A 21,987-nucleotide genomic window follows, 5' to 3' on the forward strand; every position below is an offset into this window, starting at 1 on the left:
AGGCTCATCAGCAGGGCACTTGCCTGAAAGACGAAAGACAGAACTCAACTGATTTGTTAGTCTGTGTAGAGTCATCTAAATAACTTCATTATTGGTATTGTTCCTTTTGTGAGGAGAGGAGGCTTTACTGTGCTTCCCAGTCTGGTCTCCTTCAGGGCTTGGAAGGAATTTGCCATCATGCCTACTTTAATGTTTTTTTCTTATTATTTATTGATTTGACTATCAGAAGATGTCTGTAGACTGCTTTTTTAAACATCCAGCTGCTGTCTTTATACCAATCATAGTGTTTCTCCTCAGTTCTGGAAATGTCTCTACTTTGACATATTAGTGCTGCACCTCAGCTACCAGCAAGTGCCTCTGTGTGTACTCCCCCGCTCCCTTCTCCCCCCCCCCCGCCCCGAGATAGGGTTTCTTTGTGTAGGCTTGGCTGTCCTATACTTGCTCTGCCGATGAGCTTGGCCTCGAACTCACAGAGATCCACCTGCCTCTGCCTCCTGAGTGCTGGAATTAAGAGTGTGCACCACCACACCTGGCTCTGTGTGTGTACTTTTATGATGATTCTTCCACCTTGTCTTCTTGGAAGTCTACAACATGGATCTCTTACAGTTTTGATCTTTGATTGGTCTGTCTTTGACATTTCATTTTAGGTTTCAGAAAATGTTTCTAAGTTTTCTTTCAGCACTTTTCTGTTTTGATAATCTCATTGATTTTTTTGTTTGTTTGTTGTTTGTTTCTTTGTTTGTTTTTCAAGACAGGGGTTCTCTGTGTAGGCTTGGCTGCCCTAGACTCACTTTGTAGAACAGGCTGGCCTCGAACTCACAGCAATCCACCTGCCTCTGCCTCCTGAGTGCTGGGATTAAAGGCATGTGCCACCATGCCCGGCTCATTGTTGTTTTTTTGAGTTTGAATTGGGACATACATGTTCATCTCATGAATGTATTATCTTAAGTCATTCTGATAATATTCATTTTTTTTAAGTTCTGTGAATTATATATTTTTCCAAGTCAAGTCGTTGTTTTCTCTCCTTTTCTTCACTTTATTTTATTTGAGATTGGACATCAGTATATAGTCCAGGCTGGTCCACATTTATGATTCTGCCTCTATTTTCAAGTGTTGAGATGATAGGCTTGCACTGGACTTTCTCTCTGAATCCCAGTCCTTTTCCCTCCTTTCTCTAATATGTTTTCATTTGATTCTATGTTAGTTAGCTCATCTTTGATGTTGGCCATCCCACAGGGAATTCTGAGAGGCTGATACAAATTATACCTCATTGTAAACATTTAGCAGATGATCAATCATCAGTATCCCACAAACTGTACTTGCATGTGCACACTTTCAAAAGCCAACACTATGTTGAGTAAAGGGCAACCCACTGAGCACTGCACTTCTTTTTTTTTTTTTTTAAAGATTTATTTATTATGTATATAGTGCTCTGCCTGCATGTACACCTGTAGGCCAGAGGAGGGCACCAGATCACATTATAGATGGTTGTGAGCCACTATGTGGTTGCTGGGAATTGAACTCAGGACCTCTGGGAGAACAGGCAGTGTTCTTAACTGCTGAGCCATCTCTCCAGCCCTGCACTTCTTTTCTTGTAATCTCTTCTTGTGTGTGTGTTTCGATCAAATCCAGAGCTCCCAGGCTGCACATTATTAATTTGGAGTTCTTTTTAATTTGCTGATCTGGGGAAAGGACATAGGAGGACTTGCCACTTCGAAGTGCTCCACACCTAGCAGTACCCCAGGCTTCTGCAGGCCTCTAAGCACACTTCATACTCGTTCATTTCAGAAGTCTGAGGGAGGCTGCAAGAAGGGACAATACAGAATGAGGCCAGCTCTTCGGTGTTGACTTTGATGGCCCCAGACAGTCAGCTAGTTATTTTTCCAGACATAAGCACAGACACAGGCCAGTGAACTAATAATACCGATGTCATCTTAACAAAATAGGTCAAAGTGAACAAAGACAATTTTTTTTCCATTCAATCCTTGGTACATGACGTCAAAATCAGGTCATGGTTTGGTGTTCCCAATGGACAGATTAAAATGCCCTGGGAAGCTGACTGGAAATATCTTATTCTAGCCATGAAAGAGGCTCCTGTTCTAACTTCATGTAGTTATAAGCTTAGCAGTTTGGAGAACAGCAAGTCCTAGAAGAACTTTCTGTCATACCTTGCCAAATTCTGAACTTCAAGTCTCTTCAAATAAAGCATCTTCCTTCATTTACCTCTCCACTAAAACAAACAAATTAAAGAAATGGGCAACTTAAGTTGGCTTGGTTTGTTTTTGCCTGGGTGACAAGTTTGTCACTTTGGAGTACATAACTAACCCTTGCTGCCTCTTCTGTCCCTAATTAAATCAAAAGCTCCAACTTTGTGAAGACAGAGACAGTGATTTATTCTATTTCCCTCTAGAAGATGGGGCTATAAATTAAAGTTGTAATTAAATCCTGGAGTCAGGAGGTGCCCACTTCACTTCTGTTGTAGATAAACAGTCCGGACATTGTTTTTCTGCTCAGTCACTAAATTGTTCCAGAGTGAAGGTCAGTGGTCACATTTTTAAATGACATCAGTGGCTCCTCTATTTCTAAATATGTGCCAGCTTCACTCGTCTATTGAAATGTTTTAATGTCACCTTTACATACATCGCATACAATTATTTCCTATTTATGTTTCTATTTCACATTCCAGATTCAAATCCTAAGTAACCCAAGCCTATCTTATGATCGTTAAGCCTTTTAAAATATTTCTCCCCAGCTTTTATATGGTTCAGTCCTTTAAAGGCACTTATTTATAGTTTATATTTCCAAAATACTCTTTAACCCTTGTCCAACTGTTTGCACAGGAGCATGAGAAGAAATGTTTTCTCAGCAGCACAATGCAAAATATTAAACAAGAGGTGAAATTTAGAGAAGAGCAGGTGCAGTGCCCCTCATTCAAAGAAAATACCGTCTTTGACAAGAATAAAGCATAAGATACATAAGACCTAGCATTGCATTGTGAAAGCTGCACAAGCCTTCACGAAATTTGGTAATGATTTAAAAGGATTAAAAAGCCTACTTAAGAATATCTAGCTTTGAGCCGGGTGTGGTGGCGCACACCTTTAATCCCAGCACTCGGGAGGCAGAGGCAGGCAGTTTCGCTGTGAGTTCGAGGCCAGCCTGGACTACAGAGTGAGTCCAGGACAGCCAAGGCTAACATAGAAAGACCCTGTCTCGAAAAAGCAAAAAAAAAAAAAAAAAAAAAAAAAAAAAAGAATATCTAGCTTTGGAGCCGGGCAGTGGTGGCACATGCCTTTAATCCCAGGACTCAGGAGGCAGAGGTGGGTGGATCGCTGTGAGTTCGAGGCCAGCCCGGTCTACAAAGTGAGTCCACGACAGCCAAAGCTACACAGAGAAACCTTGTCTTGAAAAACCAAAACAAACAAACAAACAAAAAACAACCCCCAAAAAGAGAATATCTAGCTTTAGACTTCTTTTTTTTTTTAATTCTTGCAAAAATCACATTTTCAAAACAGTCTCCACACTGCCAAATAGAGCTATCATGAGATATTTATGGAAAAGTCAAAATATTTATAGTTTAAATTTAATTAGTTTAAGTGAAAAATTTCACATCCAGTCATCATTATTAACTCAGAATTGTTGTGTGCTAAGGAAGTTTTGGTTTTCATAGGCTTTCAGGAAAACATGCTGCTTTCCCCGCCAAGCCATGCAAAGAACAATGTGAAAGTGTGGCTGTTCTGTTTGTACAGCAAAAGGCATTTCCCTCCTGCATGTGACCCTGAATCACAAACACAGATAATGAATACTGACAAGATTGTCCTTTCACACACATTCTTTTGTGGTTTTTGTTTTTGTTTTTGTTTTGATACAGGGTCTCTCTGTGTAGTCTTGGCTGTTCTAGACCTGCTTTGTAGACTAGGCTGGTCTTGAACTCACAGAAATCTGCCTGCCTCTGCCTCCCGAGTGCTGGGATTAAAGGCGCCACCATGCCTGGCATTCTCACACATACTCTTTCAGGAGCATGTTCCATTCTTAGGGTGCCCAGTAAAAAGGACTCAGGGACAGAGAACAAAGCTAAAAGAGAAGCAAGCTTGGAAGAAGGAATAGATAGCAGACAGCCATCTTTGATAAAGACTGGAAGTGCTGTTGAAGAGTAGAAGTTCTAGAAGTTCTAGTCAGTCTAGAAGTTGGAGGTCCCTCGACATGACACTTCTTCCTGACTGCTGTGAGTAGGCTTGGAGTGAAAAGACTTTGAGGATGCTGGGAAAACACTTTAAGCACGTACTTCTTTAAATATTAATGTCAAAGTCTTTACTATGAACTTAGTATTTTAACTTAATTTATTCTTTCACAGTTTCATACACATATATAATACATTTGGTTACACTTGTCTCCCACCCCCATACCCGCACTCACCCCCCCCCTTTTTTTTAGGTTTTTCGAGACAGGGTTTCTTTGTTAAACAGCTCTGTTGTCTAGCTGTCCTAGACTTGCTTTGTACACTAGGCTGGCCTTGAACTCACAGAGATCCACCTGCCTCTGCCTGCATAGTGCTAGGATTAACCCTGCCCCCCGTGCTTTCATAACCCCCTCCATACCCCATGCCCACTTCCACAAACCCCCTTTCACCTTCTTCCTAGCAAGTTTTCATCTCACCTTCATGTCTTTTTGTGTCACTTCACCACTCACTGGGTTTAGCGAGGGCTGCCCCTGTGAACATGGGTGAGAAGCTATGCAGAGAATCTTCACCAAGTGGCTTCAGCATTAAAAACAATGCTGAGTAAATTAACCCAGAAGCTGAAAGACTCACGAGGGATATACTCACTTATAATTGGGCACTAGCCCAAAAGGCATGTCCCATGAAAGTCTTCACTTACCAGGAGATTCAGATAGATGGAGAACATTACACTGGGACTCTTGGTAAGAGAAATATAGGAGATGGGGAAATAGAAGGTTCCAGAAGATCTTAGAAACCCACAAGAAGAACCTCGTAACAAGTGGATCAGGTCCCAGAGGGTTCTGTTCAAACTATTACACTAACCAAGGACATTACAAGTAGTAAACATTGAACCCCTACCCAGATCTAGCCAATGGACAAGACATTCTCCACAGTTGAGTGAAGAGCAGGGACTAACTCTTACATGAACTCTGGTGGCCCATATTTGACTCTCTTAGTGCTCTCCTTAGTGGGGAGCCCTGGTGGCACTCAAACAAAGAATAAGCAGGCTACCAAGATGAGACTTGATAGCCTATGACCATAAAGTGGGGGAGGAGATGCCCCCTCAGTCATAGACCTAGGGGAGGGGAATAGGGTGAAAATGGGAGGGAGGGAAGAATGGGAGGATACAAGTGATGGAATAACAATTGAGTTGTAATCTGAATAAATTAATTAAAATATATTGATTAAAAAAACAAAAAACAAACAAACTAACAACAACAACAAAAACCCAATGACTTCCTCTCCCTGGTGGCTGCCAAAAGCTCAGGATTGTTCAATGAGCCCTCTCCTACATCCATCACTGACTATTTAAGATCCCAGTCTTGTGTAGGTCTGTTGCAAAAATGCTTGATTCCTGGCAAACATAACAGTGTCTATCCCTTTGTCCTCCTAAAGCCCCAAAGACAAATGGAGGCATTGAGTTCACTGAACATCACTGGAGGAACCAATGAGTTTATTGGCCTCACTGATGGGGCTCAGTTCCTAGGATACTGTCAATGGTTTGTTGTTTTGTTTTGAGAAAGGGTTTCTCTGTGAAGTAACCCTGGTTGTCCTGGACTCACTTTGTATACCAGGTTAGCCTTGAACTCACAGAGATCTAGCTGCCTCTTCTTCCAGAATGCTGGGATTAAAGGTGTGTGCCACCAAGCCAGACCCCAAAAAGGTTTTACTCAGCTGGGATAACGGCTTTTCCTTAGCCTCATAGGTAGGTACCACCCTCTCTTCTGGTTTTTGTGAATTTATATACTTTAGCCTTTCCCCAAGACCAAGTGCAATTTGGGAAGAGTTAAATACATCAGTTGGTATGGAAATTCCTCAAGCCCCGCTACAGTCAACAAGCCCAGCTGCGATAATTTTTGCAAGAGGGCACAGCTGAAGTTGGCAGGTGTTTACCTTGGATTGCCACGCAGAACATTATCCTACATAAACTACTCTGCTGTGACTTAGTGTGTGCCTTGGACACATGATGCTCCTAAAACAGCATTTTACAGCCCTTCTCCCCAAGGTCATGCTCTTACATTCTTTCTGTCCATATTTTCTGTGAGATTCCTTGAGTCCAAGATTAGTATACTTTAAAAAACCATTATTATGATTGTGTGTATATGTGTTTTGTATATGTATGTGTGTGAGCATGCCACAGCACACATGTGAAGGCCTAAGTACATTTCTGAGGAGTTTCTTTTCTCCTAGTATGTTTATGTGGATTCTTGGGGTAAAACTCAGGTCAAATCACATCATCAGGCTCACATTAAAGTGTTTTTATGCTCTGAGCCATCTTACTGGATAGCCCACCTGTTTAGTATCCTTAATAGAAGAATTAATTCAAAGTGAATATTTACGCCTTTAAAATATGTATTTACCCTTGGGTGTGGTAGTGCATACCTTTAACCCCGTGGGAGGCAGAGGCAGGCATATCACTGTGAGTTCGAGGCCAGCCTGGTCTACAAAGGGAGTCCAGGACAGCCAAGGGTACACAGAAAAACCCTGTCTTGAGCCGGGCGTGGTGGCGCATGCCTTTAATCCCAGCACTCGGGAGGCAGAGGCAGGCGGATCGCTGTGAGTTCGAGGCCAGCCTGGTCTACAAAGTGAGTCCAGGATGGCCAAGGCTACACAGAGAAACCCTGTCTTGAAAAACCAAAAAAAAAAAAAACCAAAAAAACAAAAAACAAAAAAAAAAACCCCTGTCTTGAAAAAAAAATGTATTTACCCACCTGAGCTCTGTGGTGCATGCCTGTAATTCCAGCATTTAGGAGACAGAGGCAGGAGGATCTCTATGAGTTTGAGGCCAGTCTGGTCTAGAAGAGTCCAGGACAGCCAAAGGCTACACAGAGAAACCCTGTCTTGAAAAACAAAACAAAGTAAAAAAAAAAAAAAAAAAATCCTTGATTTTCTTGTTGCTGTTGTAATTGAGCCAGCATTGTCATTGCTCTATGAAAAAATGTTTCCATATTTCTCAGACAGAATTGGAGTTCAGAAATTCGACATTCCTGCTCTATTTATTTCAAAATACCATGGTTCAACACTTCTGTGCTGTGAAGCAGCTGCTCGAGTTAGACCTTTGTTGTTGACAGTGCTGCTGCTTGTCAGTCGGTAATCCTCTCGGCACATAGCACGTTCCTCCTTATCCTTTATGCACACAAAGCCTTGTTTGAATCTTTATCTTTTAATGAGTAGTGATGAAATGGCAAGAGATAAGAGTGTAAATACAACCCAAACTGTTTACTGAGCCGTCACATTTACATTTCTGTTATGGGAAAGGAAGAGACCTAAAGCGGTGGCATTACTTATTTCAGTTCTTTTTTATTACCTTTTTGGTAATAGTATAATAAAATTATTATATAAAAATAAGATTATAGTATAATAAAATAATTTCTCCTTGTTTCCTGCTTCCAAACCCTCCCATATGCCCTTCTCTTTCACATTCATGACCCCCCTTTTGTTAAATATTGTTATATGTGTATACCTATATATTCTTTTTTTTATTAATTTATTCATATTACATCTCGATTGTTAGCCCTTCCCCTGTTTCTTCCCATTCTTCCCTCCCTCCCATTTCTCCCCTTCTCCCCTCCCTTATGTCTGTGACTGAGGGAGACCTCCTCCCCCTGTATATGCTCTCAGAATATCAAGTCTTTTCTTGGTAACTAGCTATCCTTCCTCTGAGTGCCACCAGGTCTCCCCATCCAGGGGACATAGTCAGAAAAGGGGCACCAGAGTTCGTGTGAGAGTCAGATCTCACTCTCCACTCAACGGTGGAGAGTGTCATGTTCGTCAGCTAGGTCTTGGTAGGGGTTCGAAGCTTACTGCCTATATTCTCCTTGGCTGGTGCCTTAGTTTGAGGAGGACCCCAGGATCCAGATCTGCCTGTCATAAAGTTCTTCTTGTAGGTTTCCAGGACCCTGTGGGTCCTACTATTTCCTCTTTCTTCCATGCTACTCTTGCCTAAAGTCTCAATCGGATATCCTCTCCTCTGACCCACTTTCTTGGTAAGTAAAGATTTTCATGGTACGTATCCCTTGGACTAGTGTTTTGATATAAGTGAGTATATACCGTTTGTCTCTTTTTGCTTCTGGGTGAACTCACTCATTATGATAATTTCTAGATCAATCCATTTGTCCACAAATTTTGGGAATTTCTCGTTTTTAATAGCTGAATAGTATTCCATCGTGTAAATATACCGCAGTTTCTTAGTCCATTCTTCTACTGAGGGACACTTAGGCTGTTTCCATGTTCTGGCTATTATGTATAGAGCAGCTATGAACATGGTTGAGCACATGTCCTTGTTATGTGGTAGGGCATTTTCTGGGTATATTCCAAGGAGTGGGATGGCTGGGTCTTGAGGAAGCCCTATTCCCATTTTTCTGAGAAAGCGCCAGATAGCTTTCCAAAGTGGTTGTACTAGTTTGCATTCCCACCAGCAAGGAAGGAGTGTTCCTCTCTCTCCACATCCTCGCCAGCATGTGGTGTCATTTGAGTTTTTGGTCTTAGCCATTCTGATGTATACCTATATATTCTTAAGTATATCCAGTTTGGTCTGTATACTGTGACTTGTGTGTATGACTTCAGTGCTGATCATTTAGTATTGGATAACCATTAGTTTGCTATTTGAGGAGACAGAATATTTCTTTGTTTTGTTTTGTTTGTTTGTTTTTAATCAGTCAGCGTTCTTTTGTTGACTGTAATTCCTCCTGTAGGGTGGAGGCCTCTTGGGCTTTCCCTTGTCCACTTTGGCATGCCTATTGTCCTTGTTCAGCTCACATTTAAGCAGTTACATATGCACTTTCTGCATTGTTAGGACACAGTCTTGCAGCTAACTCTCTGCTGCGCTGGCTCTTACAATCTTTCCACACCCACCGTCTTCCACAGTGTACCCTGGGCCTTAGGGGCTGAAGTTGTCTGCTAGGTGTATGGGTTGGGACTAGGTTCCCCATGTCTGCATTTTGATTTGTTGTGGCTTTCTGTAACAGTCTCTATGTGTTGTACTGTGGAGTTTCTTTGATGAGGGATGAACACTGGCTTGTATGTATAAGGACAAATATTTAGCTGGGCATGTTGGTGCACATCTTTAATCTCAACACTCGGGAGGCAGAGGTAGGGAGATCTCTATGAGTTAGATGCCAGCCTGGTCTACAAAGTGAGTTAAGGACAGCCAGGGCTGTTACACACAGAAACCCTGTCTCAGAAAGAAAAAAAAAAATTAGAATGTAGTTTAAAATTATGCTGGCTTAGTAAAGTAGTGCTTACAGGTTTTCTTCCAAGAGCCATGATTTTGCTAGCCTGGGTAATCTGGTGGTTCTCCAGTACCAGACTTTGTTTCTTTCTTGTTGAAGAAGTCTTAGGTCCAATTAACGAGCTGTCGGTCACTGCTAAGGTATGTTTGTCACTCTTCCATTTTTATCTTACCACAGTGGTGGTTGTGGCTCATAGCCATCATAGCTGGGTAGGACTGTTGCTTGCTTCCCTCCTTAGGAAGCTTTTGAGGTACCTTCTGGTATCATAAAACCTAGTTCTCAGAGAGGAGGAATTCATGTCAGTTCTGGTTCAGGAGCCTCTGGGCCCTGTGTGTAAATTCTATGCTGTCTTCAGTAATAGGGACTTAACTTCCACTTCTGGGGACTGACTAAGGGCCATGCCAATAACTTGTAATATTGGAGTTTCCTGGACAACCTTGACCAACAATTCAAAGGAGGGATTCTCATACTCGGTGTTAGGTTTTTATTTGGTTTTGTTTTTATGCTTTGGCTCTTGGAAGGAGCATTGGCAGGCCAGATGAGTAAATTTCTTTTTTTTTTTTTTTTGGTTTTTCGAGACAGGGTTTCTCTATGTAGCCTTGGCCATCATGGACTCGCTTTGTAGACCAGGCTGGCCTCGAACTCACAGCAATCCGCCTGCCTCTGCCTCCCGAGTGCTGGGATTAAAGGCGTGCGCCACCACACCCGGCTTTTAAACTATATATGTATGCTTATACATATATAAATGTAATGCAGTTTCAAAAAATTTATTTATTGAACATGAGTGCTTTATCTACAGAAGAGGGCCTCAGATCACATTATAGGTGGTTGTGAGCCACCATGTGGTTGCTGGGAATTGAACTCAGTACCTCTGGAAAAGCAGTCAGTGCTCTTAACCCCTGAGCCATCTCTCCAGCCCCAGTTTTCTGTTATATGGTTTTACATAACATACTATTTTTAGGTAGAGAACTAATAATATGATTACTTATGACATTATTTTATGACATTATTTCTTCTTCTGTATTGTTTCACTCCCCTATTCCTGATCAGAGGCATCATGTGTAGCCTACTATCCCTAACTTATTTCATCTCTCTTTCTCTCTCTCTCTCTCTCTCTCTCTCTCTCTCTCTCTCTCTCTCTCTCTCTCTCTCCTCTCTCTCTCTCTCTCTGTCTCTCCAGTGTTTCTCTGTGTAGCCTTGTCTGTCCTGGACTTATTTAAAGATCAGGCTGGCCTGGGGCTCACAGAAATCTGCCTACCTCCCTAAGTGCTGGGATTACAACTGTGCTCCACCGCGCCTGGCTACCTATTTCACTTTTGAAAGAGTTCCAGTTCTTCAGGTAGACTGCCTATTGATCAGCCCTTTTTCTTTTCTTTTCTTTTCTTTTTTTCTTTTTTTTTTTTTTTAAGATTTCTTTATTTACTATGTATACAATATCCTGCCTGCAAGCCAGAAGAGGACACCAGATCTCATTATAGATGGTTGTGAGCCACCATGTGGTTGCTGGGAATTGAACTCATGACCTTTGGAAGAGCAGTCGGTGCTCTTAACCTCTGAGCCATCTCTCCAGCCCCTTTTCTTGTGCTTCCCTCTTTTGTCAACCTCTTAAGCATCTATTGTTAATAATAGTTATGAGACCCAGACATGTTTAAAGACTTGCTTCTCTTCATAGAAAAATGAATTATTTACGTATAAAAATCTAAAAAATATTGTAGATTTTGTTGATGTTTTTAAAATTTTAATTAAAAACTCTAGTACATTCAGCATACTAATATAAAAGTTCGTATTTTAATTATTTTCCTCAAATATAATTGCTACTGGCACTTTAAGAATATTTTCAAGATGGGTGTGGTAGTTCATGCCTTTAATCTCATCACTTGGGAGGCAGAGGCAGGTGGATCTCTGTGAGTTCGAGGCCAGCCTGGTCTACAAAGTGAGTCCAGGACAGGAAGGGATACACACAGAGAAACCCTGTGTCAGAAACAAAAACAAAGAATATTTTCAACTTTTTCTATGTATTTGTCAACATACTATTTATTTATTTGGAATTTGGGCTGCTCTGTGTGAGTGTTTATAGAAAAGTTTATGCTGAGGGAATAGCATTCTAAAATTTGCATTTTAATTTTTATGTTGGAGGTAGTTATTCAAGAGTATTTTCTTTTTAAATTTCCATGTTATTCCCAGGTATAGGTATGACAACTTATTTTTAAAATCTATATCTCCTTATATGTCTTTAGTGTTTCTATTTTTTGCTCTTATAACAAAATTCATATTATTTTATTCATATTTTTTATATTAAGTGATTTCTGTATACAACTTGCAAACATTCTTATTGGCTCTTTTATAAAGCAACAGTAATTAAAACAGCATGGTGCTGACACAGCAATAGGCTGGTTGATCAGTGGAATCAAGTCAAAGACCCAGATATGAATCCACACACATATGGTCACTTGATTTTTGACAAAGAAGCCAAATCTATTCAATGGAAAAAGGATACCATCATCAACAAATGGTGCTGGTCTAACTGGATGTTTACATGTAGAAAAATGTAATTGGACCCATATTTGTTACCATGCACAAAACTCAAGTCCAAGTCGATCAAAGACGTCAACATAAAACCAGAGACACTAAACTGGTTAGAAGAAAAAGTGGGGAAGATCCTGGAACACACTGGCACAGGAGACAACTTCCTGAACAGAACACCAACAGCCCAGGCCTTAAGGTCAACAATTAATAAATGGGAACTCATGAGGCTAGGAAGCTTCTGTAAGGCAGGAGACACTGTCAACAGAACAAAGCAACAGCCTGCAGACTGGAAAAGATCTTCACCAACCCTACATCTGACAGAGCTCTAATATCCAAAATATATAAAGAACTCAAGAAATTAAACACCACCAAACCAAATAACCCAATTGAGAAATGGGGCTCAGAACTAAACAGAATTCTCAACAGAGGAATATCAAATGGCTCCAACCTCCTTAGTAATCAGGGAAATGCAAATCAAAACAACTCTGAGATTCCATCTTACACCCATCAAAATGACTAAGATCAAAAATTCAAGTGACACCACATGCTGGCGAGGATGTGGAGAGAGAGGGACACTCCTTCATTGCTGGTGGGAATGCAAATTAGTACAACCACTTTGGAAATCTATCTGGCACAACCTCAGAAAACTGGCTCTTTTAATTTGCAAAAATGACTATAGTTGCAACTTAACACTGTAGTTGGTTATATTATTTTTGTTACTAATCACCTGTTTAAATCTTTTGTGTAACCAAAGTTACTTTTCTTTTCTCTTTGTCTCCTATAGTGTGTGCTCAGCAAATTTCCTTCTTCTCTAGTTTTTTACTTTGCCAAGTGCATGAAGTACATGTGTTTTCCCTGTCAGTTCTCAGGTGGCTGATGGGACTTCACATCTGCAGTTCTGTATCTCCATAGACATTCTAAATGTTCTCCGCTGTAATTGAGAACCTTTGTTATTCTTAATTTGAAGGTGGTGTCACACTGGACATGGTAGCACATGCCTTTAATTCTAGCACTCCAAAGGCAGAGGCAGGTGGATATCTATAAGTTTGAGGCCATTCTGTTCTACAAAAATGAGTTCAGGACAACAAGGGCTCTGTTAAACAGAGAAACCCTGCCACAACAACAAAAATAACTAAATAACAAAAATAAATAAATAAAAATTTAAAAAGATAAAGTAAAATAAAATAAAGGTGGTGTCACAGGTTTTTGACACCTCTTTTTAGTATGGTGTACCCATAGTTAAGTTTGGCCTGAAGCATGAACTGCATAATTTGTATAGATCATACAAAGGAGCTGTACCTCACTGTATAGCCAGGCATGCACTGAATCTGCTGCTTTTTACCTCAAAGGCTTATGTATCTATGTTACTTTTTTAAGATTCAGTATATGATTTTTAAATATACATTTATAGGCAGAAAATTATTGCTCTTGTTTTAATAAGATGACATATCTTAGGGGAAATGAATGTTTTTATTTATATAAGCTTATATTTCTACAGTTCTGTCGAAGGAACGTGCTTCACAAGTCCTGGTGAGGAAGCGCCGTGCAAATACCTTGATTGAAGAAACTAAAAAGGGCAACCTTGAGAGAGAATGCATTGAAGAGCTCTGCAATAGAGAGGAAGCCAGAGAGGTCTTTGAAAATAATCCTGAAACGGTAAGAATTTATGAACACTGTCAAGTCTGCAGAGCTAGAGATACAGGTACAGACTGGTCATTGCCAGCCTTAGTTTCCTTGGCTCCATTTGAAAGTTAAAGATTTTGTAGCTCATTTTCTAGGAGCTGCCACTGTCATTTCAGGATGACTGCCAATGATAGGTGCTCTGACCTAACTAGATTTCTTTCCCTTTAATGATATTATGGACAATTGGTATTGACTTTGTGACTTTTTAAAATAAAAATATATTTTATTCTAATCAAAATTTGGTAGCATTGAGGGTTCAAGAGGAGATATGTGTGAAGTGTAAAAGTGACCATGTGTGGTTGTATCATCGCTGAGATTTTCATTTATTTTGTTTTGGTTGATTAATTTTACTTGAGATAGTCTCTTACTTGTAGTCCAAGCTACCCTGGAACTCACTCTCCTCCTGCCTCTGCTTCAGCCTTCCAAGTACTAGGATTATAGCTGGTGTACACCACCATGCACACACAACTTTACCATTTGTCTTTAGAAGGTTCTAGAAATGAGGCCATCTAAATGAAGCTACTCATTGCAGTGCTGTGTATCCTGTATATGGAGTGTCTTTGAAAGCTTCCCCTAGGCTATTGATAATCAGCAGCAATCTTCAAAGAATAAAAATGTACAAGTTACCCTTCCCCCCCCCCCAATATAACCATAGAGGACTTCATTATCACACAGCAACATGGGGCGTCCTTCCTATTCTGTGCCTTAGGAGAGTGTGCTCTGTAGCCATGCCTGTAGCGAACAGGAGTATAGCATTAACATCTCCCAAAAAATTGGTATAAGCTTGACTCAGAGAAGAGTCTAAGTCTCATACTCTTCAGGGTTTCCCTTAGATATTTTTCCTGACATGAGTTATACAATCTGGAGTAAAAGAGGGCGACAACATGTCTAAGGCTCCTTCTATGCCTGGGCTACTGCTCCCAGCATCATGACAATAGCCGAGTGATAACCAGCAAGAACACTATGCTCAGCAAAAACTTGTCCCAAACTGTAGCTATTTGTCTTCTCCTTGGCTGTTCTTATAGCCATTTTTAGCCCTACATGTTCTGAAAGATTCAAAGAAGAAATTTTCCACAAATAACCAGCATTTAATTTCTAATCTATTTACCATTGGGACCAAAATCTGATAAAACACCACGAGCCAAAGCATCTTGAGGATTAAAGGGTTTATTTGGCTGGCATATCCTGAACTACAGCCCACTGACGGAAGCTCAAGCAAGAACGCCACCAGGGAGGAACCTGGAGGCAGGGACTGATGCAGAGGCACGGAGAAGTACTGCGTATTGGACTGCTCCTCATAGCATGCTCAGCTTTCTTTCTTTCTTTATTCTTTTAAAATCTTATTTATTTAATCACTTTACAGCCTAGTCCCAGGCCCCTCCCTCCTTTCCTCTAAGGCCTACCCTCAAGCCACCCTTTCCCCATTCCTCCTCTCCTAAAGGGAGGCCCCTAAGGGATACCAACCCACCCTGGCACCTCAAGTCACAGCAGGCCTAAGTGCATCTTCTCCTACTGAGGCCAGACCAGGCAGCCCAGCTAGGGGAAAGGGATCCAAAGGCAGGCAACGGAGTCGGAGGCAGCTCCTACTCCTGTTGTTACGTGACCGTGCAACAGATCTGCTATGTATGTGTAGGTGGTCTAGGGCCAGCCCATGCAAGCCCTTTGGTTGGTGATTCAGTCTCTTTTAGTTGCCATGGACCCAGGACCTCTTGTGGTGTCCTTGACCCCTCTGGCTCCCTCAATCCTTCTTCTACCCACTCTTCCACAAAACTCACAGAGGTCGACCTATTATTTATTTGGCTATAGGTCTGTGCATCTGTTTGCATCATTAGCTTGCTTTCATACAGATCCCAGGGCCACCATCCCAAGGGTACCATCACCTACAATGGGCTGGACCTTCCCCCACCAATCACTAGTTAAGAAAATGCCCTACAGTTTTGCATATGTCCTTATCTTTTTGGTTTTTTTGAGACAAGGTCTTTTTGTGTTAGCCTTGGTTGTCCTGGACTCGCTTTGCAGATCAGGTTGGCCTCCAACTCACAGTGATCTACCTGCCTCTACCTCCAGTGCTGGGATTAAAGGCCCGACCCATATATCCCTATATTATAGAAGCATTCTCTCAACTGAAGCACCCACCTCTCAGATGATTCTGGTTTGTGTCAAGTTGACATGAACTTAGCCAGCAAGACAACAATAATACAAAATGTTCTAACTTACATAATGTAGTAGACTTTCTTATTGTATAGCATTTTGCTATGTGTATGTATTCTTCCAGAGAATATAGTATATATATACCTTCCCACTATAAAAACAAAAACAAAAAAAAAGTAGAAAGAACAATATAATGAGCCTCAACACAACACCTCCATCCAATAATGATCAGGTCGTCCATTTTATTTCACCTGTCCGCCACGTATACCCAATGGTTTTGGTAGAATGCTTTGAGCATGCATGTCACATGATTTTGTCATCCATAAATACTTGAGTGTATATTTCTGCTTTGTACATATATTTTGAGATCAGCCTTTAAACAGTAACAGGAGAAGGAGATAGACCAAAGGAGGGAAGAGGGAAGAAGATGGAGGAGGAAAAGTTACCCAGGTTTCTTCATCCTCACCAATATTGGCTTCGTTGACAAATTTCACCCACTCCCTGTCCATATTCCTCATATTTTAATCCATAGTTCCAGTGGCTATCCTCTTGTTTGCATCTTCACTGTCTCTAATATATATCACCAGTTCTTGAACCCCATTCGTTGCTCCTCCTTGTTTTGGCTCTGCTTCTACCGCAAACAACACTGTCGTCTGGATGATTCAGTGTCAGATGCCTTTCTCATAAGCCAGCAGAAGCTTGCTGTGCAAGCTTACATGTGATAGGACTTATAGTTGGAAAAAGCCGTGTTCCACGGACCGAGCTGGAACTTTGGATATTTTTCTGTGCAGAACTTTTGGTTCTGCGCAAAATATTCTTGTGTTATTTATGCTATGTATTAGATATGAGTTTCCTATCAGAAATGTATGCCATTTTCCCCTTCATAAAATACATTCCTTTGTCCACATTGTAATCGCTACTTTTGGTACCCATCAATTTATAAGGAAGGTGTTACATGCACATTAGATGTGAATAAGGTAAGTGTTCAATTTAGTTTTGTTCAAATTATTTCATTGCTTACCACAATGTAGATAATCATCATGACATAAAATGTATTAAATGAAGGCTAGGGATGGTGTACTTGGGAGGGAGAATTTGAGATGGACCTGACTTACATAATGTGTTCCAGGATAGCCAAGGCTTTGTAGAGAGAGACCCCACCAACAAGAAAATGTATCAAATGGATGTTTAATCACCATGGAAAAATTAAAGGGTTACAAAAGAGCACATATATTGTTATCTTTATCATCTTAAGTACAACCTTAGATGTACAATCAAATTAGATGCTTTAAAATGTTATTTAATTGCACAGTAGTGTTTTAAGCCTCCGTATATATACTTGTCAAGTATTGGTTATTTATTCTTGAAGTGTTTTCATATAGAAAAAATAGAATGTAAAAACACACAACACAGCTGGGTGTGGTGGCACACACCTTTAATTCAAGCACTTGGGAGGCAGGCGGATCGCTGTGAGTTCAAGGCCAGCCTGGTCTACAAAGTGAGTCCAAGACAGCCAAGGCTACACAGTGAAACCTTGTCTCGGAAAACAACAGACAAACAAACAAAATATACACACACACACACCATAATTTATTTCTATGTAAATATAAAAATAAACTAGAAAATTAATCTTAAGCTCTGTGTTGAAATTTAGGTTGGCTAATATATCTGCTTTTTTTTTTCTAGGATTATTTTTATCCAAAATATCTAGGTAAGTTCAAAGTATCTGTAGTATAAAATCTTGGAAATTGAAAGGAACTTGGATATGTTCGATCGTCCATATACCCAGCCAATGCTATCTTATCCTTGAGAAGATGCAAGAGCTATGATGCTCTTCTATCTCAAGTCATGTAGACTTGAGAACTGAAATGGCTCTTTACTGTGTTTCACTTTAATGTTTATTTTTCCATGTCTTTCTTCTAAAGCATCTTTAGGCTGATGCCTTTTATCTTCCGACACCCAAACGCCCTAGATATTAATATGATTTTTTGAACTGTCTTTCATTAAATGATAGCTATCTAATCTCATCAAATAGTATGCTGTACACAATTGTCACTCAGCTATTTGTAGAAGTGTCCCATTCTGTTTTGGATTCTGGGCTGTCAATGTGGTACTATTTGTTTGTACACTCATACAGTTTACATGACTTCAGTTAAATATCACATCAAAGTAACAAATCTCGTTTTCTTAAAGCACTTGTAGAAATGCTTCATATTAATATTATTTGGGAATGTCATTTCTGTTTCTAAATGGTCACACTTGTGTCTAGTTTTTTCATCTGATTGTCATGTGATTCTCCATGTTTACAGCAGGGTGGTGCACTCTGCCCCACTTTTCTTTCAGATTACCTCTAATCTGTGCTTGTTCTCACCCCATTACATCTAGCCAACTAGAGACAAACAGAAAATCATTGGAAAAATATAGAAATGAAGTCTGATATTATTATTAATATGGTCTTATAAATGATTAAGCCATTAAACTCAGTTCTCTTGGAATTTGAGTATAGGTAGTTTATATGCTTATTTATTTACATATTTATTTATTTATTGTTCTGTGTACCCTTGGTGCAGTTTCAGGGACATTTTGAGAAGAATACTCTGCTCTTTAGGGAACCTTATATTGAAATGATGCTATAGATTTGTATTTATCTTTTAGGACAATTAGTACATTAAAAGTCCAAAACCACTGGATACAAGCTCTTCTTTTAGAAACAGGTCCTCAATTGCTCTTTACAGCCTTTAGTAAACATGATGGTCGCTATCCTTTATACATGGCACCTGCTGAGCTTGGGTGACTTGATTATACTGCGCAACCCTCTAGTTCATCCTGTTACCAACTGTAAGACATCAATCAGTTCTGCAGCGCACAGCAAGGTGTTGGCCTCCCAACATCTATGATCCTAATTGTCACCTCTATGAATGGGTTTTCAGTAAGTTTGCAAAGCACTTAATAAAATGGATGTCTGTTTTTGTCCTCTTCCATTTTCTCTCCCGATGAGCAATTTCTGTTTGCTTCTTTCTCTCGCTCTCTTCCTTTCAAGTTACAGCCAGGCTGGACCCCTGTTAACTTCCCTGATCAGATGAGACGGGATGCACTCAGGGTGGTAAGACCAAATCCTTCCTTCCCCTCTCTAGCTACTAACAGCATACCCTCAGGACATCACTATAACTTAAATTAATTTGGGGGGACAGTCTTTTTTCATGAGCAAATAGGATAAATAGGTTACCATCTTTATAGGCATTTGAAAATATCACCTGGAAAATTAAATGACTTTATTCATAGAGAATAAATTTTCTGGAAAGTAGTAAACTTTGAGCCTAAATGTAAGTATTAGAAATCATTCTTTTAGGGCTAAAGATATAGCTCTTTGGTATTGTGCTTCCCAAACACACATAAGACCTTAGGTCTAATTCCTAAACACACACACACACACACACACACACACACACCCCCAAACCAAAATAAAGCACTTTAGTTTGAAGGTCTTTAAAGGATGTGCTTGTTTGTTTGGTTTTTTTTTTCTTGTTTCTTGTTTTTGTTTTTCTTGCTGTTTTTGTTTTTTAAGACAGAGTTTCTCTGTGTAGCCTTGGCTGTCCTCGACTGACTTTGTAGACCAAGCTGGCCCCAAACTCACAGCAATCCTTCTGCCTCTGCCCTTCATGAGTGCTGAAATTAAAGCCGAGCACCACCATGCCCAGCTCTAACCCAAACATCTCACATCATCTTTTCAAACCAACCCTACAGAAGCGTTAGGAATCCCAGCGCTAACGATAGTAACAATTTAAAGCAAGAAGAAATAGACTGAAATCTGATGTCATCTGTTGAGAAACAGGGATGTAGTGACCATGTGCTGAGGGAGCAGTGAGAAGACAAACCATGAGGCTTGAAAAAGGCCTAAGTGTTCAAACAAAAACAAAACAAAAACCACAACACAATAGTGTTGGGTTGGGACTTGGGGGGTGGGGGGAGCTGAGAAGACCCACTTCAGATACAAGTTTAAAATGAAAGCTTCATTTTCTGAGCTCATGGAGGCGACCAGTTTGGGATGTGAACTGCATCCTTGAGGGGAAGTTGTATTGCATATTTAAAGGTGAAGACAGCAATTAACTCACACAGGAGGGCAGATTGTGGAACATGGTGGTCAGCTCTGACTCAAGTTATTTTGCTAACAAGCAGTTCTAGCTAACCTTGAGACTGTGCCTGGCAGTTGGGAGCAGCTGGGCTTGTGGTTGGGGAAATTTTGCTGATTAATAAGGCAATAGGGCATGCTGATCACAAACAGTTTATGGTCAACATGACCTTGTACAGAGATTCTTTTACATTAGCAATGAGCTGAGATGATTTGGCTGGTGGACCTGAAATATTAATATCTATAGTTATGCTGCCCCAAAGGAACAGGCCTCAACAATAGATAAGCCCCAAGTAACAAGAATAAAAATATGAATAAGAGTAAGTTAAATGGAAAACAGAAAAGACTGATAAAAGCAAAACTTTTACTTTGAAAAGGTTTGCAGGTCACTATGGTAACAGGAAATTGAAGCCTAGAGTGACTTCAAGTGAGCCTTTCCATCTATCTTTGATAGATCGCATTTTTCAAGGATGACACTGAAGTATCTCCTGCTGCTCACACTCTCTGATGTGTCATTTTCCCACTCCCTTCTCAGGAGGTAGATGCTATTCTCCTTGCTCACACATCTTTGGGTGGATCCTGGAATTGCTTATCTCATTGTTCATGGTGGCAGTGGTATAATAATACCCTTTAGAGGACCTTGCAGCCTCTGCTTTCTCCTTGGATGCTAACTGCAACGGGAACAGGGCCACTTTAAGTTCAGCATGGTGAGGAAAATCAGTCACATGAAGAGGCTCTGACTTATAGCATTCTATGTGTGGTAGAGATGGGCTGTCAGACAGCATGAGCTGTCATCTTCTTGGAATGGCTCCTTACCTTGAGCAGACACTGTGCTGACGCCACATGCCACAGACAGCTTTAGTTCGGTAAACTAATTGCTCCCCAGATATTTGATGCCTAAATCAAGTCCCAAGTAACCATTATTTAAACTAGTAAGTTTGAGGGTGGCTTGTTATTCTGCAAACAGTAACTAATTGTTGAGCATTGTGCTATTTCTTTTATGCTGATCCCAGTTCTGTTCTGTTTTGTTTTGTTTTGCTTTGTTTTGTCTTCAGATTAAGGTTCTTATCCACATAGAGAAGCTTTTATAAACCTTTTTCCGTGACTCTGTTGCTCATTGCAAGCTGACTTGTAGAGTTTGAGCTCTTTAACTTTTCAGAGAGATAAATGTACTACTACTACTACAACCAACAGCTGGTTGTGAGAGCTGCTAATCGTAGTGAGTAAGAAAGAAGACTTCCAGGCAGAGGGAGACTTGATAAAGAATGGGAACAAAACCTGCCCCGTCATTTCTCTTAAGGTTGATAGTATAGGAAATGCTTTTGATCCACAAACCAGCATGGCAAATCATTTGAATAAAAGAAGCCTTGTCCAAGGCACAGCCTGTAACATCTCAGGGAAGAATCTCCTTTCCTCCAAAGTTTCAGTATCTACATGGTTTGCAGACCTGTGCTGTTAACAACAGTGACTCCCAGAGGCACCAGAGTGTTCTTGACACGGTTGCATCTCCACAGTCTTGTTCAAAGCATAGTAATCCTGATGTCTTTGGGAAAAGAGAAAGTTTCATAACAAATAGAAGTTGGACACTGACTTAGAAACTTTAGAACCAATCTGTGAATTTATTTATTTATTTTTTAAAAAGATTTATTTATTGTATTTATTGTATATGAGTGCTCTATCTGTAGAAGAGGGTATCAGATAACATTATAGATGGTTGTGAGCCATCATGTGGTTGCTGGGAATTGAACTCAGGGCCTCTGGAAGAGCAGGCGGTGCTTTTAACCACTGATCCATTTCTCCAGCCCCTGTGAATTTATTTTACCAAGACAACACAGCAGGAGTAGAATGATACAATGTGTTGTGTGTTCCTTTAACACAAAGCTCTCAACTGATGGGTTGCAACCCCTTTAAGGACCCTTTCAAGGTAGCAAAATTACAGTTAGAAAGTGGCAACAAAAATAACTTTATGAAGCCGGGTGTGGTGCTGCATGCCTTTAATCCCAACACTCCGGAGGCAGAGGCAGGTGGATTGCTGTGAGCTTGAGGCCAGC

The 21,987-nt window shown here is 40.4% G+C and overlaps 1 protein-coding gene across 4 annotated transcripts in view; it reads left to right on the forward strand.

The window, feature by feature from the left end:
- The window catches only part of Pros1 (protein S), an 85,266-nt gene that overhangs the window by 13,206 nt on the left and 50,073 nt on the right, over positions 1 to 21,987 (forward strand). For 3 of the 4 annotated variants that reach the window (XM_051150111.1, XM_051150109.1, XM_051150110.1), the window contains exons 2-3: positions 13,457 to 13,629; positions 17,494 to 17,518. In XM_051150111.1, coding sequence (XP_051006068.1) covers positions 13,457 to 13,629; positions 17,494 to 17,518 — 198 coding nt within the window. The remainder of the gene's footprint in view (positions 1 to 13,456; positions 13,630 to 17,493; positions 17,519 to 21,987) is intronic. The other variant, XM_051150112.1, reaches the window with a different exon arrangement.

This window comes from Acomys russatus, chromosome 8, assembly GCF_903995435.1.
Source record: "Acomys russatus chromosome 8, mAcoRus1.1, whole genome shotgun sequence".
NCBI classification, from domain to species: Eukaryota; Metazoa; Chordata; class Mammalia; order Rodentia; family Muridae; genus Acomys; species Acomys russatus.